Source organism: Rhinatrema bivittatum, chromosome 9 (assembly GCF_901001135.1).
Source record: "Rhinatrema bivittatum chromosome 9, aRhiBiv1.1, whole genome shotgun sequence".
Classification (NCBI taxonomy): domain Eukaryota; kingdom Metazoa; phylum Chordata; class Amphibia; order Gymnophiona; family Rhinatrematidae; genus Rhinatrema; species Rhinatrema bivittatum.
In genome coordinates, this window is record NC_042623.1 from 242,479,434 (window position 1) to 242,498,654 (window position 19,221).

At 44.4% G+C, this 19,221-nt stretch overlaps 1 protein-coding gene across 2 annotated transcripts in view; it reads right to left on the bottom strand.

Annotated features, from left to right (window-relative positions):
- PIK3CA (phosphatidylinositol-4,5-bisphosphate 3-kinase catalytic subunit alpha) overlaps nt 1-19,221 on the bottom strand; it is a 191,038-nt gene that overhangs the window by 128,604 nt on the left and 43,213 nt on the right. For both annotated transcript variants that reach the window (XR_003858598.1, XM_029615553.1), the window contains exons 5-9: nt 16,022-16,267; nt 15,049-15,134; nt 5,167-5,272; nt 4,528-4,680; nt 3,168-3,302 (exon numbers count right to left, since the gene is read on the bottom strand). Coding sequence is in view for 1 of the 2 variants with exons in the window: in XM_029615553.1 (XP_029471413.1) it covers nt 3,168-3,302; nt 4,528-4,680; nt 5,167-5,272; nt 15,049-15,134; nt 16,022-16,267 (726 nt within the window). In the remaining variant the exon portion in view is untranslated. The remainder of the gene's footprint in view (nt 1-3,167; nt 3,303-4,527; nt 4,681-5,166; nt 5,273-15,048; nt 15,135-16,021; nt 16,268-19,221) is intronic.

Here is a 19,221-nt window from a genome sequence, read left to right on the forward strand (position 1 = left end):
GAGACTGCTACAGACTGTCGCCCGAACACCAAGTGCTAGGACTTCAAAAATCCTCTTGAGATGTACCTCCAACTTCCGATCCTGAAGGTCTTTCAAAGCCTTCGCTCCCACCACGGGATGGTGGTTCTCTTTGTTACAACAGACACCGAAGCATCCACCTTAGGGACTTTGAGCATCTCGAGGCATTGGTCCGGGAGGGGGTAGAGCTTGTCCATTGCCCTGCCCACCTGTAACCCGGATTCCGGAGCTTCCCATTCTCGAAGCAGTAACTGCATTAACATAGGATGGAAAGGGAAGGTACGTGGAGGGGCTCTCAGTCCTGCCAGGACGTTACTGGAAACCAGGGTACTCGTGGCGTCCTCTGGAGGGGTATTGATGCCCAATTCAGTTAGAACAAAGGGTATGAGCGGATCCAGCTCCTCCCGCTGGAATAAGCGCAGGACACGAGGGTCGTCACCTTCGACCGGGGGATTCAGAGATATAAAATCTGCATCAGGATTAGGGTCCGGAAGCTGAGGAGGGGTAGGGGGATCCGGCGAGTTTTGCGCCCCTGGGATAGTCCGAACACGATTGGTCCCCTGGGAATCTGGAAGCTTAGGTGCCGGGTCAGGAGACAACCTAGGCACCTTTGCAGGAGGAGGGCCTAAAGGAGCCTGCAGGGGAGGGGGTTCCTTGGGAGGATCATTCTGCTGCAGTAAACTAGCGACATATGCTTTATGTAATAAAAGTACAAAATCAGTTGTGAATTTGGGGGGGGGGGGGGGGGGGGGGGGGGGGGGCTTTCCCTGGCATTGGAGGGGAAATATCATCCTGAGGATCAGGAATCACATCTGGAGAGTCCACGAGGCTTAAATCTGGTGGGGATTGCTCATTTACAGAATCCCTTCCCCCATCTGGCAAAGAAATAGGCTGGAGCTCTGCAGGCAAAATGGCCGCCGTTCCTGCGGTTTTCAGGGACAGGGCCTGCCTAGCAGAGCGTTTGCCGGATGGAAGAGAAACAGCTGATTTCATCAGCATTGAAGAGGGCCCTTCCCCGCCGATTAAACAATTTGAGCACGCCCCCCCTCGCGGGACAGCTCGGAAGCCGGCTCTCCACATGCCACACAAAATGGCGACCGAGGCATCGGGAGGGGGGAGGGGGGGGGGGAAGCGAGGAGTTACCGAGAAAAAAGTTAAATCTTCTTGTGCCTGGCTGCCGGGAGCGGGAGAAGAGAAAATCTGCTCACCGTTCCTGTCCCCTGAGCTGCCAGTCCTTGTCCAATGTACTGAATGAGAATAAAATACTCTTTCTGCTGTTTTTTGTTTTTTTTTTTTAAACAGCTTAAAGGGGCAGAGGAATGAACATCTCTGAACCCAGGAGACCCGAGGCATGACACATCTCAGGGGTCTGAAGGGGGGGGAGGGACTGCACCACCAGTATCACCCCAAGCCAGGCAAGCGGTCACTGGGAAAAAGGGCCCTAGGCTGAATCAATCAAGGGGACAGGTCCCCCCCTAGGCCCAACCAAGAGCTAGAAGCAGAACAAAACTGCTCCAGTAATACCTTGACTTTTTTTTTTAATATTGATAATTAAACTAGTACTTGCTTGATCCTTAAAAGCAGAGAAAGGAGGAAGAAGGAACGTCCACAAACCAAAACTGCTACAAGAGAGGGAACCCACAGGTTCTACTATCTGCATCTGCTGGAGACAGAGAAATACTGAAGGGACACAGGGTGAGCACTGTCCTGATATAGGATACCCTTTGAGTTTTTCTCTGTCTCCATCTGCTGCACAGGAGGCTCAACCCACTGAACTGATCCGGGTACATACAGGGAACTGCTAGAGACAGAGAATACTGGCAGGCTGAAGTCAGCATCGGACCCTATATGGGGTGACATTAGCAATCCTGTAAGTCTGTGTCTATATCTGCTGACTGGTGAGCATTAACCAGACATCTGGACTCGTGTGGCTGGCTGAAGAGGAAGGCCTATTTGCTGCAGTCCCAAATTCCAAAACTATATCAACCAGGGAAATCCTGAATACTATCACCTTAAAAAAAATCTTTTAAGTGCAAAGAGTGCACGATACATTACCCAGTCACAAAAATAAGACACAAATAGAATAAATAAGCTCCAAGTTACACATCAGGGCGGAATTACCAGGATAAGCGGATAGACAAAAATCAAATCAAACCATTGCAATATAATTTATAAGCTAAAACAGCTGTGGAAATTCCTTTGCATTTCCTATACTAAACTTCTCATCATATTTACCCATTTTAATTTTGCTGCAAATAGTTTAAACACTTTGTTTTAGTGGACGTTTCCTTTATTCAAGTGTCTCCAAAGTAACATAGTCAAGTTTATACTGATGGGCAAGAATAAGAGATACATTTTGAAAGGGTTTAGGTGGCTATAAGGAAGGAGTTAGGGATTTCTGGCACCAGTTACCTAACTTAGGGCTTGATTTACTAAGGCTTTTCTCCCATTCTGTTTCTATGGGAAAAATGCTAGGTAAATGATGCTTCTAAATCTGGGCAAATGAATAGCAATACTAAATTTAGATTAATTTTCAGCTAAAAATGTAGGGTCATAGGTTAGGAGCCTGTTTTCAGTCTAACTTAGGGCCAGATTCATTAAGGTTTTTCTACCATTGTGTGTCTATGGGAAAAAACAGTGAATAAGATACTTAGCTTCCTAATTTTAGAGGTTCAGGCTTTTTTTCTTTTTAAATATCAGTCTTTAAGTCAGGGGTGGCCATCTCCTGTCCTCGAGAGCCACAAGCAGGCCAGGTTTTCAGGATATCCAAAGTGAATATGTAAGAGATAGATTTGTGCACAATGGAGGCAGTACATGTAGATCTCTCTCATGCATATTAATTGTGAATATCCTGAAGACCTGGCCTGTTTGTGGCTCTCGAGGCCCGGAGTTGGCTACCACTGCTCTAAGTGTCACAATGTTCATACTTTTTCAATTTATATTAAAAAAAAAGAAAAAAAGAAATCAATAAATTTCCATCATCAAATATGTATTCCTATTAGGTGGAGCTAAGTAACATTAATTCACATTATTGTGCCTGAAGATGCAGGAAGATGGGTGGGTGCTCCGAAATCTTTCATTTCTAGATGTTTGAAGTAGCTTAAAACATGCTGGTATTTAGCTCTGTCAGAAAAAAAAATGGTCCTTACCAGTCCTGCATGGCTGTAGTTGAAGCCCAGCTCTCGAGAGATAGTCCAATTAGCATGTTCCTCAACCACTAACATATCTGGAAACTTCACTGGACTACTAAACCAATCAAATTCTAGTTCTAAACATGGAGTTTCCTAGAAAGACAAGTAAGAAATGTGAGCTATGCTGCGCTGCTCTCTGCTCTGGACAAGTTAGATAGTAGCAACCATAGCACACCTGCATTCTAAATCAATGGTCTTCAAATCCCTCCCCCCCCCCCAAAACCCACTGAAAGACAATTTTTATTTTTGGGAGCCAGTAGAAGAAAATCACTTCTCTCCATAAAAATGAAGGGCAATATTTACTAGCTATAACTACTTCATGTCAAGTAATTTCAATTAGATAATGAGGTTACTTGTAAACCATTTTAAAATACAGAATTCATTTTAAATATGGTAACAAAAGAAAACATCTGATTGCTCCAGATCTTGTTCAGTCTTGATCAAAAGATAGAAGTGCTGCTCCCAATATCAGGTCTACTCTTCTGTCATTTTTCCCCTCTCTCGTCTTGTTCATGCTTTCTCTCTCACCTCACAAGCCCCACCTCTCACTCACTCTTCTCCCCAGCCCCCATTGCTCAATCCCCCTTCCTCATAGATACCCTCTTTTCTCACTCTCTCCCCAACCACAATCACTCTCTTCTGGTTCATTCTAGCATCCTTCCTCCCCTCTCCTCCCGATCCACCCCTTGCTCATCAGCTTATAGCCTTCCTTGCTCTCCTTTCCCACCGGACCAATTCACAGAAATGTGCAGCCCATATGCCCATGTCTCAAAAATATTGCGAGAATAGCATAAGATCATGGGTCCTGCTGCTTCTACAGGCGCTCTTACTGCCACCACCTTTCAATACCCATCCCTACACAACCTCCTTTCAGCTAACACAATCCTCACATGTTGGGAGCCTGAGGACTTGCTCACAGGCCCCTAGCTCCTGGGGTGGGCTTGTAGGCACAGGCTTAGTCCCCACTCTTTCTACAGTGTGAAGACTTGCTGGGGGGGGAGTGGGGAGAGGGAGGAAGCAGTGTACAGAAGTTCGCAACGGGGAGCAAGATCTGCCCAAAACTGTCACTATCATTGGGGTTTCAGGATAGGAAAAGCCCAGCTTTAGTGCATGAAAAAACCCAACACACCCAGCATAGGACACACACGATGGAGCTGCGACCCAGTTACTGGTATGCTACAATCAGTACTGCCAGTACCTGAGGTTTGAAAACAGTTCTCTAAATAGATCTGTAAAGCTGGAAATACTGATTTTACACACTTGGATAAAGAAGGGAATATAAAGTATGCTGCTATTCTGAAAAGCATTACTAACTTACCTTGTTTGGATTCGACCCAGTAACTCCAATAGGATTTAACAAATCTTCCATTCCATGAGGTACAGGCCATAAGTTCAAAGCCATTTTCCCAGAAACCAGGGTGTCTGTATAATCAAACAAGTTTATATTTCCCCAAGCCAAGGGGCAGTGCTCCTTAAAAAGATCAGAGATACTCACTCATTAGTCTAATCTGTACATTAATATGATGCAGGATGCTATTATACCCTGAAAGCATTAAATAATGGGCCTTTACAAAAAAAATGAGAGAGAGAGAGCGAGAGAGATAGATTGATCATCTATAATGTCACATATGATCTAACTAAGCACGGTCATTGCATTGCAATACAACATCAAGTTCCAACTGGTTTACCCACATGTGAGACATATCTGCTGAATTCTGACTGCTGAATACAATGGTATACATAAAAATATAGAGCTCTCCATTGAGACTATATAGCTAGTGCTCAGAGGCGTTGACTGCAATCCACTTGTAGAGAAACTTTAGGAATTGTTGAAACAATAGTCAGAAACATCTTATTTCACATTACTGGTGGTCTCCAGCACCAGCGCTCCCTAGCACCCACAGTTCAGCCAAAGTTTCAGTGGCATTACATTAACCAGCTGTCTACAATACGTTACCTCTTTAGCCCCCTTCCTGCCTTTAACAGAGCAGATAGAAAGACAAAGGCGAGCGGCACGTGGGAGATCAGGAATGTACATATCATACATCAGCCATTCATTCCATCTATGGAATTAAGAACATGCATTAGACACTGGAGAGTTCAGCATATATATGCACATTAATGAAATAAACTGTGTTTAAGACTAAGTCAGGGCTTCCTGAACCTGTCCTGCTGTCCCCAAAACCAGTCAGGGTTTAGATTATCCACAGTGAATATGCATGAGATAAAATTTGCCTGAACTGGATCTCCAATGTATGTGAATTTATCTCATGCATATTCACGGTGGAGATTCTGAAAAACCAACTGGTTCTGGTATCATCAAGACAGGTTTGGAGAGACCTGGTCTAAATTACTTGATTTTCATGATCATCATTAAAAAAAAAATATCCATTTTTAAATTTTATACATTTGTGGCCTTCATAGACAAGGTGAAACTATTTCTTTCCTCCGATTTCCCAATATGAAGTTTACTTTTGCTAATAAATACTGACTGTGTTACTAGCCAGGGGGTCAATCTCCTAGCTTCAATAACTGAGCCTTCGAATTCATAATGTAATGTAATCACACCTCAAGCAGTCCTGGGATGCTAGCTATATGAACAGTTACGGAGAAAATACACACAGGCCGAACACTTACAAGGAATAGGCATAACCCAATCACAAAGATTTAAATACATTTCACCAGGACTCCTCCCCTTGAGAGGTCAAATGGGTATGCTCTGAGTCACAGATCCACAAACAATAAGTCCTATTCAGTAAAGCCTTCTTCAGCTGTGGGTCTATGGCACCAGTGTTTGATCCAAATAAATATATGTAAAAACTGGAACAGTTAATCAGTTTGCCAAGTTGGTGCTGATGGGTATGGTGCCAAGGGAACAGAAGGTTTTTCCCTAGAATAAGTGTAAGCACCTTTTTAAGTCTTACTGGAGATTTACACCACTCATCTTTCAGAGTCTTGCCTACACTAATTTGCGTATTCAATATTTTTATTAGCATTTCAAAATATAACAAGCAATGCATAAAAACCAACAAGAAAAGTGAATTCAAAACTGAACAGTGCATTTGCCAAAATGAAATAGAGAAATAAAAATCCAAACAAAATAAACATTAAAACATGATGAATCACTATACAATATGAAAATCCAATAAGAATGGAATAAATTAAGTTATTGCTTTCACAAATTTTATTCTCAGTTGGTTTCCTACATGATTGCTAGTTTTATAGTTAAAGAGGACCAGAATCAATTAACAGGAAACCATGTGAAGGACAACAGTAAATTACAGGTGCCTTACTATAGAATTTACCTCCTTAACGAAAGTGGGAATAATGGACTAGGAGATGCCAGCAACTACAGACGAAGCATGAGTTTCTGTGAGTATTCTAGGTCACTGGAAAATTTTGAAAAATATCTGTTATAAATGATAAGCCAGAAAGTCAGTAAACTGGTGGAATCTAGTATCTTGGAGAAGGAAGAGTCAGTTAGTCAATCAAATGAGCATATAAAATGTTTGGCACACATTCAAGAGGTGAATCACTTTTTGGGTCCCAAACAGCCTAGTTTAAAACAGCACCAGAAAATATTCAGAGTTGGCATCTTCCTTTTGAGGGACTATTTTAAAGACAACGTACTAATTAATGCCACATATCAAACAGTGGAATGATATTTTACCTACAACATACTCCACCAGGCCAGTTGTGATGAGATTGCCAGATACATCTGAAGTTATGGAAGAGAAACTAAAAATAAGAGGATATCTAGAACAGAGAAGTTCTACTCCTGGGGGAATTCTGCACTACTGCGGAATTTGCGCAGAATTCCACCGTCGCCTCGCCGATTTCCTCCCTTGCCAGAAGAGGATGCACACGGACAGCGGCCATCGCGAGAGTGGGGGCATCGCAGCACAGCAGAAAATAGCAAAGGAGACCCTGGCATGCCGCAAACGGAGCGGGTCCCGTGGCACACAGGACGCGCTCTGTTCGCGGCGAAGATGAAGGCCCGGTGCGCCGTTCGCGGTGAAAAGGGAAGGCCCCCGTGTGCTGCGAACAGCGTGCCCGGGCCTTCATCTTTGCTGCGGAGTGCGTTCCGCGGCATGCCGGTGAGAGAGGGGAGGGTGACAGAGCATGGGAGGGAGAGGGAGAGAGAGAGAGAGAGGGGGAGAGACTGACTCTATATGAGGGGAAGGGGATGCCAGCAGAGAGAACAAGGGGTGTGGGGGAGGGTGAGAGACAGCTTGGTTGGTAAGAGGCTTAGTTTTTGGGTACTTGCCAGGTTCTTATGGCCTGGATTGGCCACTGTCGGAAACAGGATGCTGGGCTTGATGGACCCTTGGTCTGGCCCAGTATGGGATGTTCTTATGTTCTTAAGAGGGGGAGTGGGAGGGATGCTTGTGGGTTTCAGAGAGAGGGAGCCTATATGAGGAGATTGTGAAGGAGTGTGTATGTGTGTGAGAGATTGGGAGCTCATGTGTATGAAAAAGGGATTGTGTGTATGTGAGGGACCTAGCCTGTGTGAAGGGATTGTGTATGTAAGGGAGCCTGTATGAGGGGTGTGTGTATGTGTATTAGAGAGAGGGCGCATGCGTGTGAGAGAGGGAGGGACAGAGGGAGCCTGTGTGAGGGGCAGTACTGAGAACAGGGTCAAACTCTGGGACTGGCAATAGAGTGGAAGGGGTTGAGCCTAGAGGTGAAGGGGAGAGATTTTTACTTCCTGCTTATTCTGTTTCATTGTAAACCGGTTTGATATGCATTTTATGCAGGAAAATCGGTATAAAAAAAACTAAAAATAAATAAATAAATAAATATTGGCAGGTGGAGGAGTTGGGGCCTGAGAGGGCAAACTGGCCAGGGGAGTAGGGAGAGCGAGTGGAAGGGACACTCTTACAGTGAATTTCTAGGGAAATTCTGCAACTTTAAGCAACAACTTTTTTCTGTAATAATTTCAAATGTAGTTACTTGAAGACTGCCATGTAAATTGTGTTATTTTGACCAATATAAAGTTTGCAGAATTTTGCAGAATTTTCAGTTTTTGTGCGCAGAATTCCCCCAGGAGTACAGAGAAGGAGACCATGACAACTCAGCAAGTGTGACAGTCAGATTTCTGTCTCTCAGATCATGTCAACATGCATAAACAAATAATTATTGCTGAAAAGTGTACCTCCAAGGTTATGAAGACACGCATCAGGAGGTGAAATGGTAAAGAAGGAGAAGAGTATCAGACAGCAGTAGTGTAGAAAGGGTGAATACATTATAGACGAGAGGAGAAGGAGAAAGCAGAATTGCTTACCTGTAACAGGTGTTCTCCTAGGACAACTGGATGTTAGTCCTCACACATGGGTGACATCATTGGATGGAGCCCGGCACAGAAAACTTATGTCAACGTTTCTGAAACTTGACTAGGCACACTGAGCATGCCCTATGTCATGCATCCACACAGGGGTCCCTCTTCAGTCTTGTAACATAGAATTACAATAAAATTAAAACAAAAATAGGAGAAACCCAACTCTGTGGGGTGGTGGGCGGGTTTCATGAGGAGTAACGTCCTGCTGTCCTAGGAGAACACCTGTTACAGGTAAGCAACTCTGCTTTCTCCTAGGATAAGCAGGATGGTAGTCCTCACACATGGGTGAATCCCTAGCTACAGGCTGCTCCCCAACCAAAAGGGGACCAACAAGGTGCCAATGGGCACAACAACCACAGTGCTGTTGGCAACAGAGGGGGAGGCAGCCTGAACCCAAACAATGGGCCTTAGGCAGGGAAAGTTGGGTTCTACACCTCAAAGAGATTCCAAAGGACAGACTGGCCACCTTGGCCATCCCTAACCAGACAGTAGTGAGATGCAAATGTGTGTAAAGAACTACAGCCTTGCAGATCTCCTCCATGGAAACTGCTTACAAGTGGGCCACCACCGTTGCCATGGCTCTGACAGAATGAGCCTTGATAAGACCCCCAAGATGCAGTCCCACCTGGGCATCACAGAAGGAGATGCAATCTGCTAGCTAACTAGATAGTGTTTGTTTGGCAACAGCAACTCCCAATCTATTTCTGTCAAAAGAAATGAAATGTTGGGTGGATTGTCTATGGGTGTCTGTCCGCTCCAGATAGAAGGCTAGATTGTACAGTACTTATTCACCTTGGTGCAAATGGGGTTTGGGAAAGAATGCTGGCAGGACGATTGACTGGTTAAGATTGAAATCCATCACCACCTTAAACAGGAACTTAGGATGCATACCCAAGACCATCCTGTCATGATAAAACATGGTATATGGTGGACGTCACTAAGGCCTGGAGCTTGCTAACACTGCACGCTGAAGTGACTGCCAACAAAATATGACCTTCCAAGTCAGGTACTTCAGGTCACAGGAGCGCAGCAGCTCAAAGGGAGCTTTCATCAGCTGAGCTAGCACCACATTGAGGCCCCAAGACACAGCAGGAGGCCTTAGAGGAGGCTTCAACTGAAGCAGGCCCAGCATAAAGCGTATAACTACAGGCTGTATAGAGATGGGCGTACCATCTACACCTTGGTAGTATGCGCCAATTGCACTTAGATGAACTCTAACGGAGATGGTCTTCAAGCCAGCTTTTGATAGGTGTAGAAGATAATCAAGCAGATTTTGTTTGGGGCAGGAGAACGGATTTAGGGCTTTCTGCTCACACCATACGGAAAACCTCCTCCACTTCAGTCCGTAGGACTTTCTAGATGAAAGTGTTCTAGAAGCCAGTAGGACCAGAGACACATCTTCTGAAAGATCAAGTGGCTGCAGGGTCAGCCTCTCAGCATCCAGGCTGTGAGTGACACTGCCTGGAGGTTGGGATGCCGCAGCCTGCCCTGATCTTGTGCAATGATATCTGGGGAAGTCTCCAGATTGATTGGTCACTGGATAGACAACTCCTGAAGGAGCAGAAATCAGATCTGTCTTGCCCAATGAGGGGCTATGAGGATCATAGTCCCTTGGTCCTCTGTCTGTCACCAGAGGAATTGGAGGATATGTGTACAGAAGACCCTTGACCCAATCAGCAAAGGTGTTCAAGGCTGGCTCGCAGTCTGACCTGTACAGGGAACAGAACTGAGTCACCTTTTTGTTGCAGGGGGATGTGAACAAGTCCATGTCTGGGTTTCCCCAAAGGTGGAAGATTCGATTCGCTACCCCTGATTCAGCGACCACTTGTGGGGTTTGAAGGCCCGACTTGGTCTGTCTATCATGTTCTCCATTCTGGCCAGATACATGGCCCTGAGTACCATCCCATGAGACAGGGCCCAGGACCAGATCTGGACTGCTTCCTGACACAGGAGATATGATCCTGTGCCTCCCTACTTGTTGACATACCACATCATTACTTGGTTGTCTGTTTGGATCAGGACAATTTTGTTGGACAGCTGCTCTCTGAAAGCCCACAGAGCATACCTGATCGCCCGAAGCTCCAGGAAGTTGATTTCACAGGCCCTGGGTAAAGAGGCCCTCTACATGAGCTCTCCACCTTAAGATAACACATCCTTAGTTAGGACAATTTGTGTAGGAGGAGTTTGGAAAGATATTCCCAGTTCCAAATTTGAGAGAACTCACCACCAGGACAAAGAGTCCCGGAAAGACAGAGATTTGGATGCAGGCCTGAAGGTTCTGGGTGGCCTGGCGCCACTGTGACCTCAGGGTCCATTGGATTCTGCGCATGCGTACCAAGGGAGTAACATGGATGGTTGCGGCCATGTGGCCCAACAGCCTCAACATGTGCCGAGCTGACACATGCTGGCTCTGTTGAATCATGACCACTTTGGATTCCAGAGTGACTGCCCTGGATTGTGGCAGAAAGGCTTTTGCCTAACTTATGTCTAGCAGGGTTCCTATGAAATCCCATAGAGTTGATGGGCCGAGATGGGACTGAGTAGTTGATGATGAATCCTAGTGACTCCAGCATCTGGATGGCCAAGCGCATGGACTGATCTGCCCCTGCTTGAGAGGCGCTCTTGACCTGCCAGTCATTCAAGTAAGGGAAACCATGCACTCCCAGCCTGCAGAGGTGTGCCCCCACCACAGCCAGACATTTTGTAAAGACACATGGGGACAATGCTAGTACAAACAACATTCTGTACTGGAAGTGCTGTTTTCCCACTACAAATCGGAGATACGTCCTGAGACTTGGGAAGATCTCGATGTGCGGGTAAGTCTCCTTTAAATCAAGGTACCACTGCCAGTCTCCTTTTAGCAGGAGGGGAATCAGGGTGCCCAGGGCAACCATCTTGAACTTTTCTTTTTTGAGAAACTTGCTCAAGGCTCTCAGGTCTACGATGGAACGGAGTCCCTCTGTTCTCTTTGGAATCAGGAAGTACCAGGAGTAGAATCCCTGCCCTCTTTGACTTGGTGGGACAGGTTCAAATTCTCTGGCCATTAAGAGGGCGGAGAGCTCCCTTAACAGTACCTCCTGATGCACTATTGGCCCCTAAAATGGGCACGGAGAATTTGGCAGGACACCTAGTAGTTTCAATTGGTACCCTTGAGAGATGATGGACAGAACCCACTGGTCCAATGTTATACTGGGAAACCGATTTGCGAAGAACCATAGCCTGAACCCAACTGGGGGGGGGGGGGGGGGGGGGGGGAGGAGGGGGCAAGCACCTCGGGTATAAGCGGCTAGCTCATGCTCCCTACGATTCAGTCAAAACCACGTCCCAGGATGTGCTTGGTGCTGCCTGAGATGGCTGCGAGAGCTCACCCTCTGTGAATGGGAGCAAGAGGCCGGAGAATAGTACTTCCTCTGGCGGTAGAAAGGCCTCCTCTGACCTTGCCTTGTAGATCTCCTGGCTGAGGAGGATGGGTCTGCTGGCGGAGAAATGCTGGAGGGTCTTCATGGTGATCCTGCAACTGGGCTACTGTGTCCCTCATCTTATCTCCAAAGAGATTCTCTCCTGTACAAGGCAGGTCAGCAAGTCTTTCCTGCACCTCCGGTCGGAAATCCGAGGCCCACAGCCATGCCATTCTGTGGGAGCAGATTCCCCCTGCAGAGACTCTTACTACCGTCTCAAAAACATCGTAGGTTGATCGAACCTCATGTTTTCCACTCTTCAAGCCCTGATACACCAGCGATAAGAAGGTATCTTGCCGCTGCTGAGGCAGCTGATTGGCCGCCTCCTGCACCTGCTTCCAGAGGTTGCGCGAGTATTGGATCATGTAGAGCTGGTAGGAGGCGATGCAGGCAATGAGCATGGTCCCCTGAAATACCTTCAAACCAAGAGCGTCCATCGCTCTATGAGCCTTTCCTGGGGCAGCAGAGGCATGTGTCAGAGCGGATTTGACCACTACTGAGTGGTGTGACAGCTGACACTTTTCGAATCCGGTAGCCTGTTGGACGAGCTAAACTCCATCCACCTTCCTATTTACTGGAGGTACTGTGAGGGGGTGCTCCCAGATCTTCAGCAGCCTCTCCTTAAATATCTCATGCACCAGGACCGTCACAATCTCTTTTGGATCCTCCACAAACTGGAGGATCTCCAGCATCTTGTGCCTTGCATCCTCTTCCACCGGCCAGGTCTTTCTCCAGTGCCGAAGTTGATGAACCCGATGTCCTTGACCTGGAAGAGACTGAAATGGGCCAGTCCCCGGCACCCGTATCCACCGGCGACATTGATGGGACCGACAGCCCTGCTGATGTTGATGGCTTGGTGTCCATCGGTGTGGCTCCAAGGTCCTTCGGTGTCGATGCCACCAATGTTGATAAATCAAACTTTCAACCCGAAGAACTTCTCCATATTGTGGAGTTGAGCGTGACGCCCCTTTAGGGTCATCTGGTCGCACAAGCGGCAACCCCGGACGTCATACGATGCTCCAAGTCAGAGGATACACACATCGTGTGGGTCCATGATGGACATTGTCCTCAGGCACAGGGAGCACCAGTGCAAACTGGAGGAGACCATGCTGATACAAACACAGAGGGAAAAAACAACAGGCGATGATGGCAGGTGACTGATGCCAGCAAGCACCGAGGCACCACCGCCACGGAAGGAACGGAAGTGAAAATAAACTTACTGAACTGCCAAAAAATCTAACCAAGAGGCTAAAGGGAACCAAAGAGGGACCCACATCGAAGAAAACATGGAAAAAACACAAAAATTATCGGTGGAAAAGTTTTCCCAAGGTAAGTTTCAAAAGCTCACGTCACCTTGAGGTGAAAGCTTCGTGGGGCGGGGGGGGGGGGGGGGGGGGGGGGGAGAGACTGAACAGGGACCCCGTGTGGACACGTAGTATTGGGCATGCTGGGCAAGTTCAGTGTGCCTAGTCAAACTTTCAGAAACTTTGTCATAAGTTTTCCACGCCGGGCTCCATCCAATGATATCACCCATGTGTGAGGACTACCATCCTGCTTGTTCTAAGAGAGAGAATAGCTTAGGCATGGGGAAGAGAAAAGATTTTAGTAGAAATTTTGTAAAAAAAAAAACAAAACAAAAAACCACACAAAATGTTAAGAGTTAAAGGATTGTATATTGAGTTACTGAATTCTACAAATTTAAACTAGCAAATTTATTTATTAAATTAACCTACCTAACCAAAGCTTGATTTATAAAGCTTTTTATTTCTAAATTGTGCCTGTGGCATAAAAATCCAAACTTTTTATAAATCACATTTATGATAGACCCCACTATTCTTTATGGGATGTTAGTAAAGTGTGTGAAAATCTGACAAAGTACCATGCAAATAATTTGATACAATTAGGAATCTGAGGCAGCTCAGATTACAAACGTGTCGAGTTTAAACTTTTAAGCATATTTCAAAAAAATGGATTTGTTAGTTATTGCTGAGTCAATATTCCCCCTCTCTCTACATTGGATGTCACCAGCATAAAGCAGAGTTGTGATAATATTAAGAGAATGAGTTTAAATAGAACAGGCACCAGTCAAATGAACTGGAAAGCATTTCATTTATTTTAGATTTACCTTTTACCTTCAGGTACAGTTGGTATTTTCCACTCTTTCCAGAGGGCTCATTACTTCTGATTCTTTTTTTTGTCTAAAGTCCATACTCATAAAAGCTCTCTTTCTATTTTTGGCTTTTGGAGCCTTATTCAGAAACGTCAACATTGTTTTATACTAGGCTGATGTGGAGGAGGTACCTTAGTGGTTACAGCAGCTGGTTGAGAGTCAGGGTTCAAATACCGCTGATGATAATTTTGATCTTGGGCAAGTCATGTCACCCTCAATTGTCTCAGGTACAAACTAAGGGGGTCATTTTTCAAAACGCGATGGGCCATTATCACGGCAGTACAATTTAAATCAGGGGAAGGGGAGGAGTGTGGGTTGGGTTTGGGTGGGGATATGGCCTGGCAGTGCTGCGGGCAATGTTTTCCATATTATTGCCGGCAGTATCGCAGGAAATACCACCACCTTTTTCTGTGGTGCTATGGGGCGAAAGCATGCGGCCTGGCCGCAACTGTGGCAGGCGAAAACACACTACTGCAACTGCATACTTTCACCCCCCGCGGGCCATCATTCTGCTATATTTATAGCGGAATGATGAATCTCGGGGTTAGATTCTAAAAGAATGCAGTGCACGAGGCAGGAGTTTTGAGAAAACTGAAATGCTTGCAACTACCATCGGAAATTAGTCTTTTGCAGAAGAGAAAAGGCTGGGCTGGGGCCACCATCTTTAAATTGTCTGTGTCACAAGGTCCCACATTACAGTGATGCTAAGTGCCTTTAGGATTCCGAAGGAAACAGTGGAACATTTTGCCAGCAGACACCAGGGATACACAGTTTAGCCTTGGTGCATTAAGTGGGAATGTACAGCAAGAAAGCAGGCACATGAAATCTTAGGTTCCTAATATACATAGATTTAAGAATAAGTTATTTTTTTACCTGGGATTGGAGCAAGGTACTCGTTGAGTGTTCACATTATCACACAGTGGTTCACCTCCATGGCAGATACCTGTTCTGACATAGATCTAAAAATAAAAATGAATTTGAACATTACTACTGTGGTGTATGTTACTGTGCTGATGTTACACAAGATAAACCAACCAAAATCTTTTGGAGAATTTCTTTTTACTGCAATTACCATCATTTGGCTGCTATTCCAACATTGTAAATCCATCAACCTCATCAAAATTCTATTCTACCCAGATGTTGCTCTGCTCACAGTAACATTTCAAAGAAAGCTATCTAGTAGCAACTCTGAAGGGCTATAACAGTATTAATCGTGAGACATTTTAGAAACTGCTTCCTCCAAATACACTTTGAAAGTACAGAACGGATATACATTAGTGACAAAATGTTCCAGACCTTATACATAGTTCTTCCATTTCTTACAGAATGTAAAATGGTGCCTTTTGTTTTCAGAATTATTAAGATTATTACTTTGGTGCTTCTAAGACATGTATAAATAACATGTCTATTCCAGGATGGTTAGTGGCGAGAGCGGTTGGGGATCAGCCATAAAACATTATAATAGTAGTATCTGTTCTTTGATAAAGAGGGGGAGGCTTCTATATACCGTAGTATGTGCTACACACCAGGGGAAATTTCTGAGGTTGTGGGTTGTCTGGGTATGTCTTTTCTAATCATAAACAAAAACATCCTTTTACATTTAATTCTTAATCCAGGCAAATTAAGGTCCACAATAAGTGTCTTCTCTCTACATAAAATCAGATCCAGATAATCAAATTGTCAAGTAATACTTGTGCATTTGAGTTCTCTCTCTTTCTGGCGGGGGTATTGTAAGCTTTAGTTTAAAAAAAAAAAAATGTTCTTTTTTAGAATATAACAATGACTGACTAGTCCTTGGTTCTGCTTATTATGTGAGCCTGCTGCTCTTATCGTCACCTAACGTTACCTTATCAATATCTCTAATGTTTACGTTTACATAAGTTGCACAGAGTATTCGGATTCTGAGGGAGCTGTTAATAGTCCAAAGGGGTTTCACTGAAGCTTCTCCATTCATATAAGGGGTTGCTGTTGAGATGCGCCGGGAGTAAGATGGCATGGTGAAGGTATCTACTGGTAGCTGTGTATAAAGACTCTCTTTGGCCATCAGCATCAGATTGGGCATTCGACCAAGCATGATACAGCTTCTTATGTACTACAACATTAAAAAAAGAAAAAAAGATGCATTCATTCCAATATATACACAATTGCTTAAACTGTTAGACAAATTAAAGTAACTTTAAAAATGCCTCACAAAACCTAATGCATTTGCAAAATCTTTTCTGATAAACTGCTTCTTTTGTCATATCCTAGCAATGAAAGCTATACTTAAGTCACACTGTCAAGTTATGGTGAAAATCTGGCTACAAATATTTAAGATTGGTTAAAAAGGCAAAGGTTTTGATTACATGAGTCTTAGGTAATTCTTGTCTCTGAAGCAGACAGTGTATACCAGCAAAACACAAGGATCAGATCAGAGCATTCAGAAGCTTTTGAAGATATTTAAAATGTATACACAGCCATTTTAAAACCAAGTAAGAAAAAAAGATGATGAACTGGAAACAAGGTTTGCTTAATACGGAAGAGATGGATTTTGGCTGGAGCCTTAGCTGAAATGTTCTGTTGCACCCTGAAAATTAACTTCATTTTATAAAATCACCGTTTTGGTTGGTTATTATTGAACTAAAAACAGTAACTCACATGAACCTTATTTGAGGGAGAAGAAAAACAAGTAGAAAAGTATGACATTTTAGATCACCTCGGTTCTACCTTCCATGTGTCTGTTATAGAAAACTGGCAACCTGCCTGCTCCTGTGCCTCTGCTCAAATCACTCCTCAAATGTAATGTTCATTCCATACAAATAATGTTCCTTACGTCTTCTCTCAATCAGCCCACTTGAATCTTCTCCCATGCATTCCAATGGACAAATTAGCCATTTTGTCCCCTCAAATCACTCCCAAAGTGAACAAATAAAGCTCTTCATACTCTCTCCAGATATCATTTAGATCAGTCCAGAGGTTCTGGAGATCTAAGCACTTCCCTTGCCCCATGCATTTCTTATGGGAAAATTGTCCTGTTTACAACACCCCCCCTCCTTTCAGTACCCCCAAATCACTGCCAAACTTTGAAAAACAGAGAGGTCATACACCTGCCCAAGACCCTCCCACTATACAAAGTTGGGTTCAGCTCAGACAAGTCATTTAAAATCTAACACACAAAAGCAAATCTCACATTTAGTACCACTGGCTAAAACTCTTTTTACATAGAGCCAAAGATAAACATTTTCAATGCAGAAAAAAGTACTTCATCTACAGTCCCACACACTCAAAAGACCCCTGCATCACTTAGCGCAGTGGTTCTCAATCTTTTTTTCTGAAGGGACACACCTAACATGCGTGACACACTGGACACATGATCATCACGGGGCTAAATATAAACATATACTCTAGCTACAGGAACCGCCCTCAACCCCCCTCCCCCTCAAAATGGGTGCAGAACAGAACTAGGTCATTCCCCGTTCAATTTACCATACAAAAAAGGTATTTCTGGTGGCATCTCAGTAACAGCAACATAAACACTCTCTCCTACCAGATGCAATAACCCTCCTTATGAAAAAACAGTAATTTGCCACTAATACATATCCTATTGAGAAAACACAACAAATAAGATTGATACAAATGCCAAATGCTAGTAAAACATCTCACCTGGGTCACACACACAGAATCGACTTTCACCAAGTACAGAAAGACTGCAAATTACAAATATGGAGACAAACTGAAATGGAAACCCAAAAAAGCCACTCTGCATTCAGTGCACAACCGAAGAAATAGAAATATAGCATCTACCAGACTCCCAGGATCTGCAATAATGTACACAAACTAATGCACAAAGCGTTACACGTGCATTATGGAACTCATTCAAACAGTAACAACCCTACCTATGAAAAGGCATTGCTACAAATATTTAACCAGGCCCTAAACACCTCCTATTAGGAAAACAGATCAAGCCAAGCTGCTATAGATCCCTACACAAAAGCTACAAGCTTGCAGAATACCCTTACCTGGGTCACACACGCAGAACACAGACAGACCCTCAAATACAGAATAAAGTGACCATCAAGGTAATGTTTCTGTTTTTCCATTGTTGCACTGCATACACTTAGCTGGCTTCTTGCTGTTTCCAGTTCAGTTTTTGTCTCCACATTTCTATTTATACATTTATCAAGTAATATAAAATAATAATTCTAAAACTAGAATAATAAATGTTTCAAAACTGATAAATAGAATAACATCCAATCATTAAAAACTTACAAAATTATTAAAAATTCTCTAAACACCAATAAAATAATTCAAATAGCAGACATATCACATAATACCCAATAATTAAAATGGCAGTCAATCAAGAAAGACTCTTAAAAAGCCACCTTTACTTACCCTCTCCAGCAACTCTCCTACTCCTTTCCCTTGTAGGCCAATAGCAAACACCAGAAGCAGCAATGGCTGCTGAAGCTCTATCCTCATGCTCCTCTTCCTAAGGGCCCATGACTAATCTGTCTCTCACACACACCAGTCACCTCCCTGACCAATCTCTCTCTCTCTCACACACAACCAGTCACCTCCCTGACCAATCTCTCTCTCTCTCACACACAACCAGCCACCTCCCTGACCATTCTCACACACACAAACACACACACCAGCCACCTCCCTGACCAATCTCTCTCACACATGCTTTCTCTCTCTCTTACTTGCACACACAGTATCAATCACAAACATTCTCTCACATACTTACACATGCTGGCTCACTCTCTCGGTCTCACTCACTCACCCCTATCCCCAGCATACAGGCAGTTACAGCCCAAGGCAGCTGGTATGCTATTAAAGCAGAGTTGTGACAAGCTGGGAACTGCAGCAGAAGTGACTCTCCCTGGCCCCGCAGCAATAAGAAGGCAGCACTCAGCTGTTTGCCTGTGCTGCGATCATCGCAGTGCAGATCAGTCAGCTGAAAATGTGGAGGAAGGGATCTCCTGCCTCGCAGCTGTTTGGAAAATCCATCAATTAGCTGCCCCGGGTCTGCGGCAGTGAAGGATTGTGTCAGAAAGGAGGCTTACG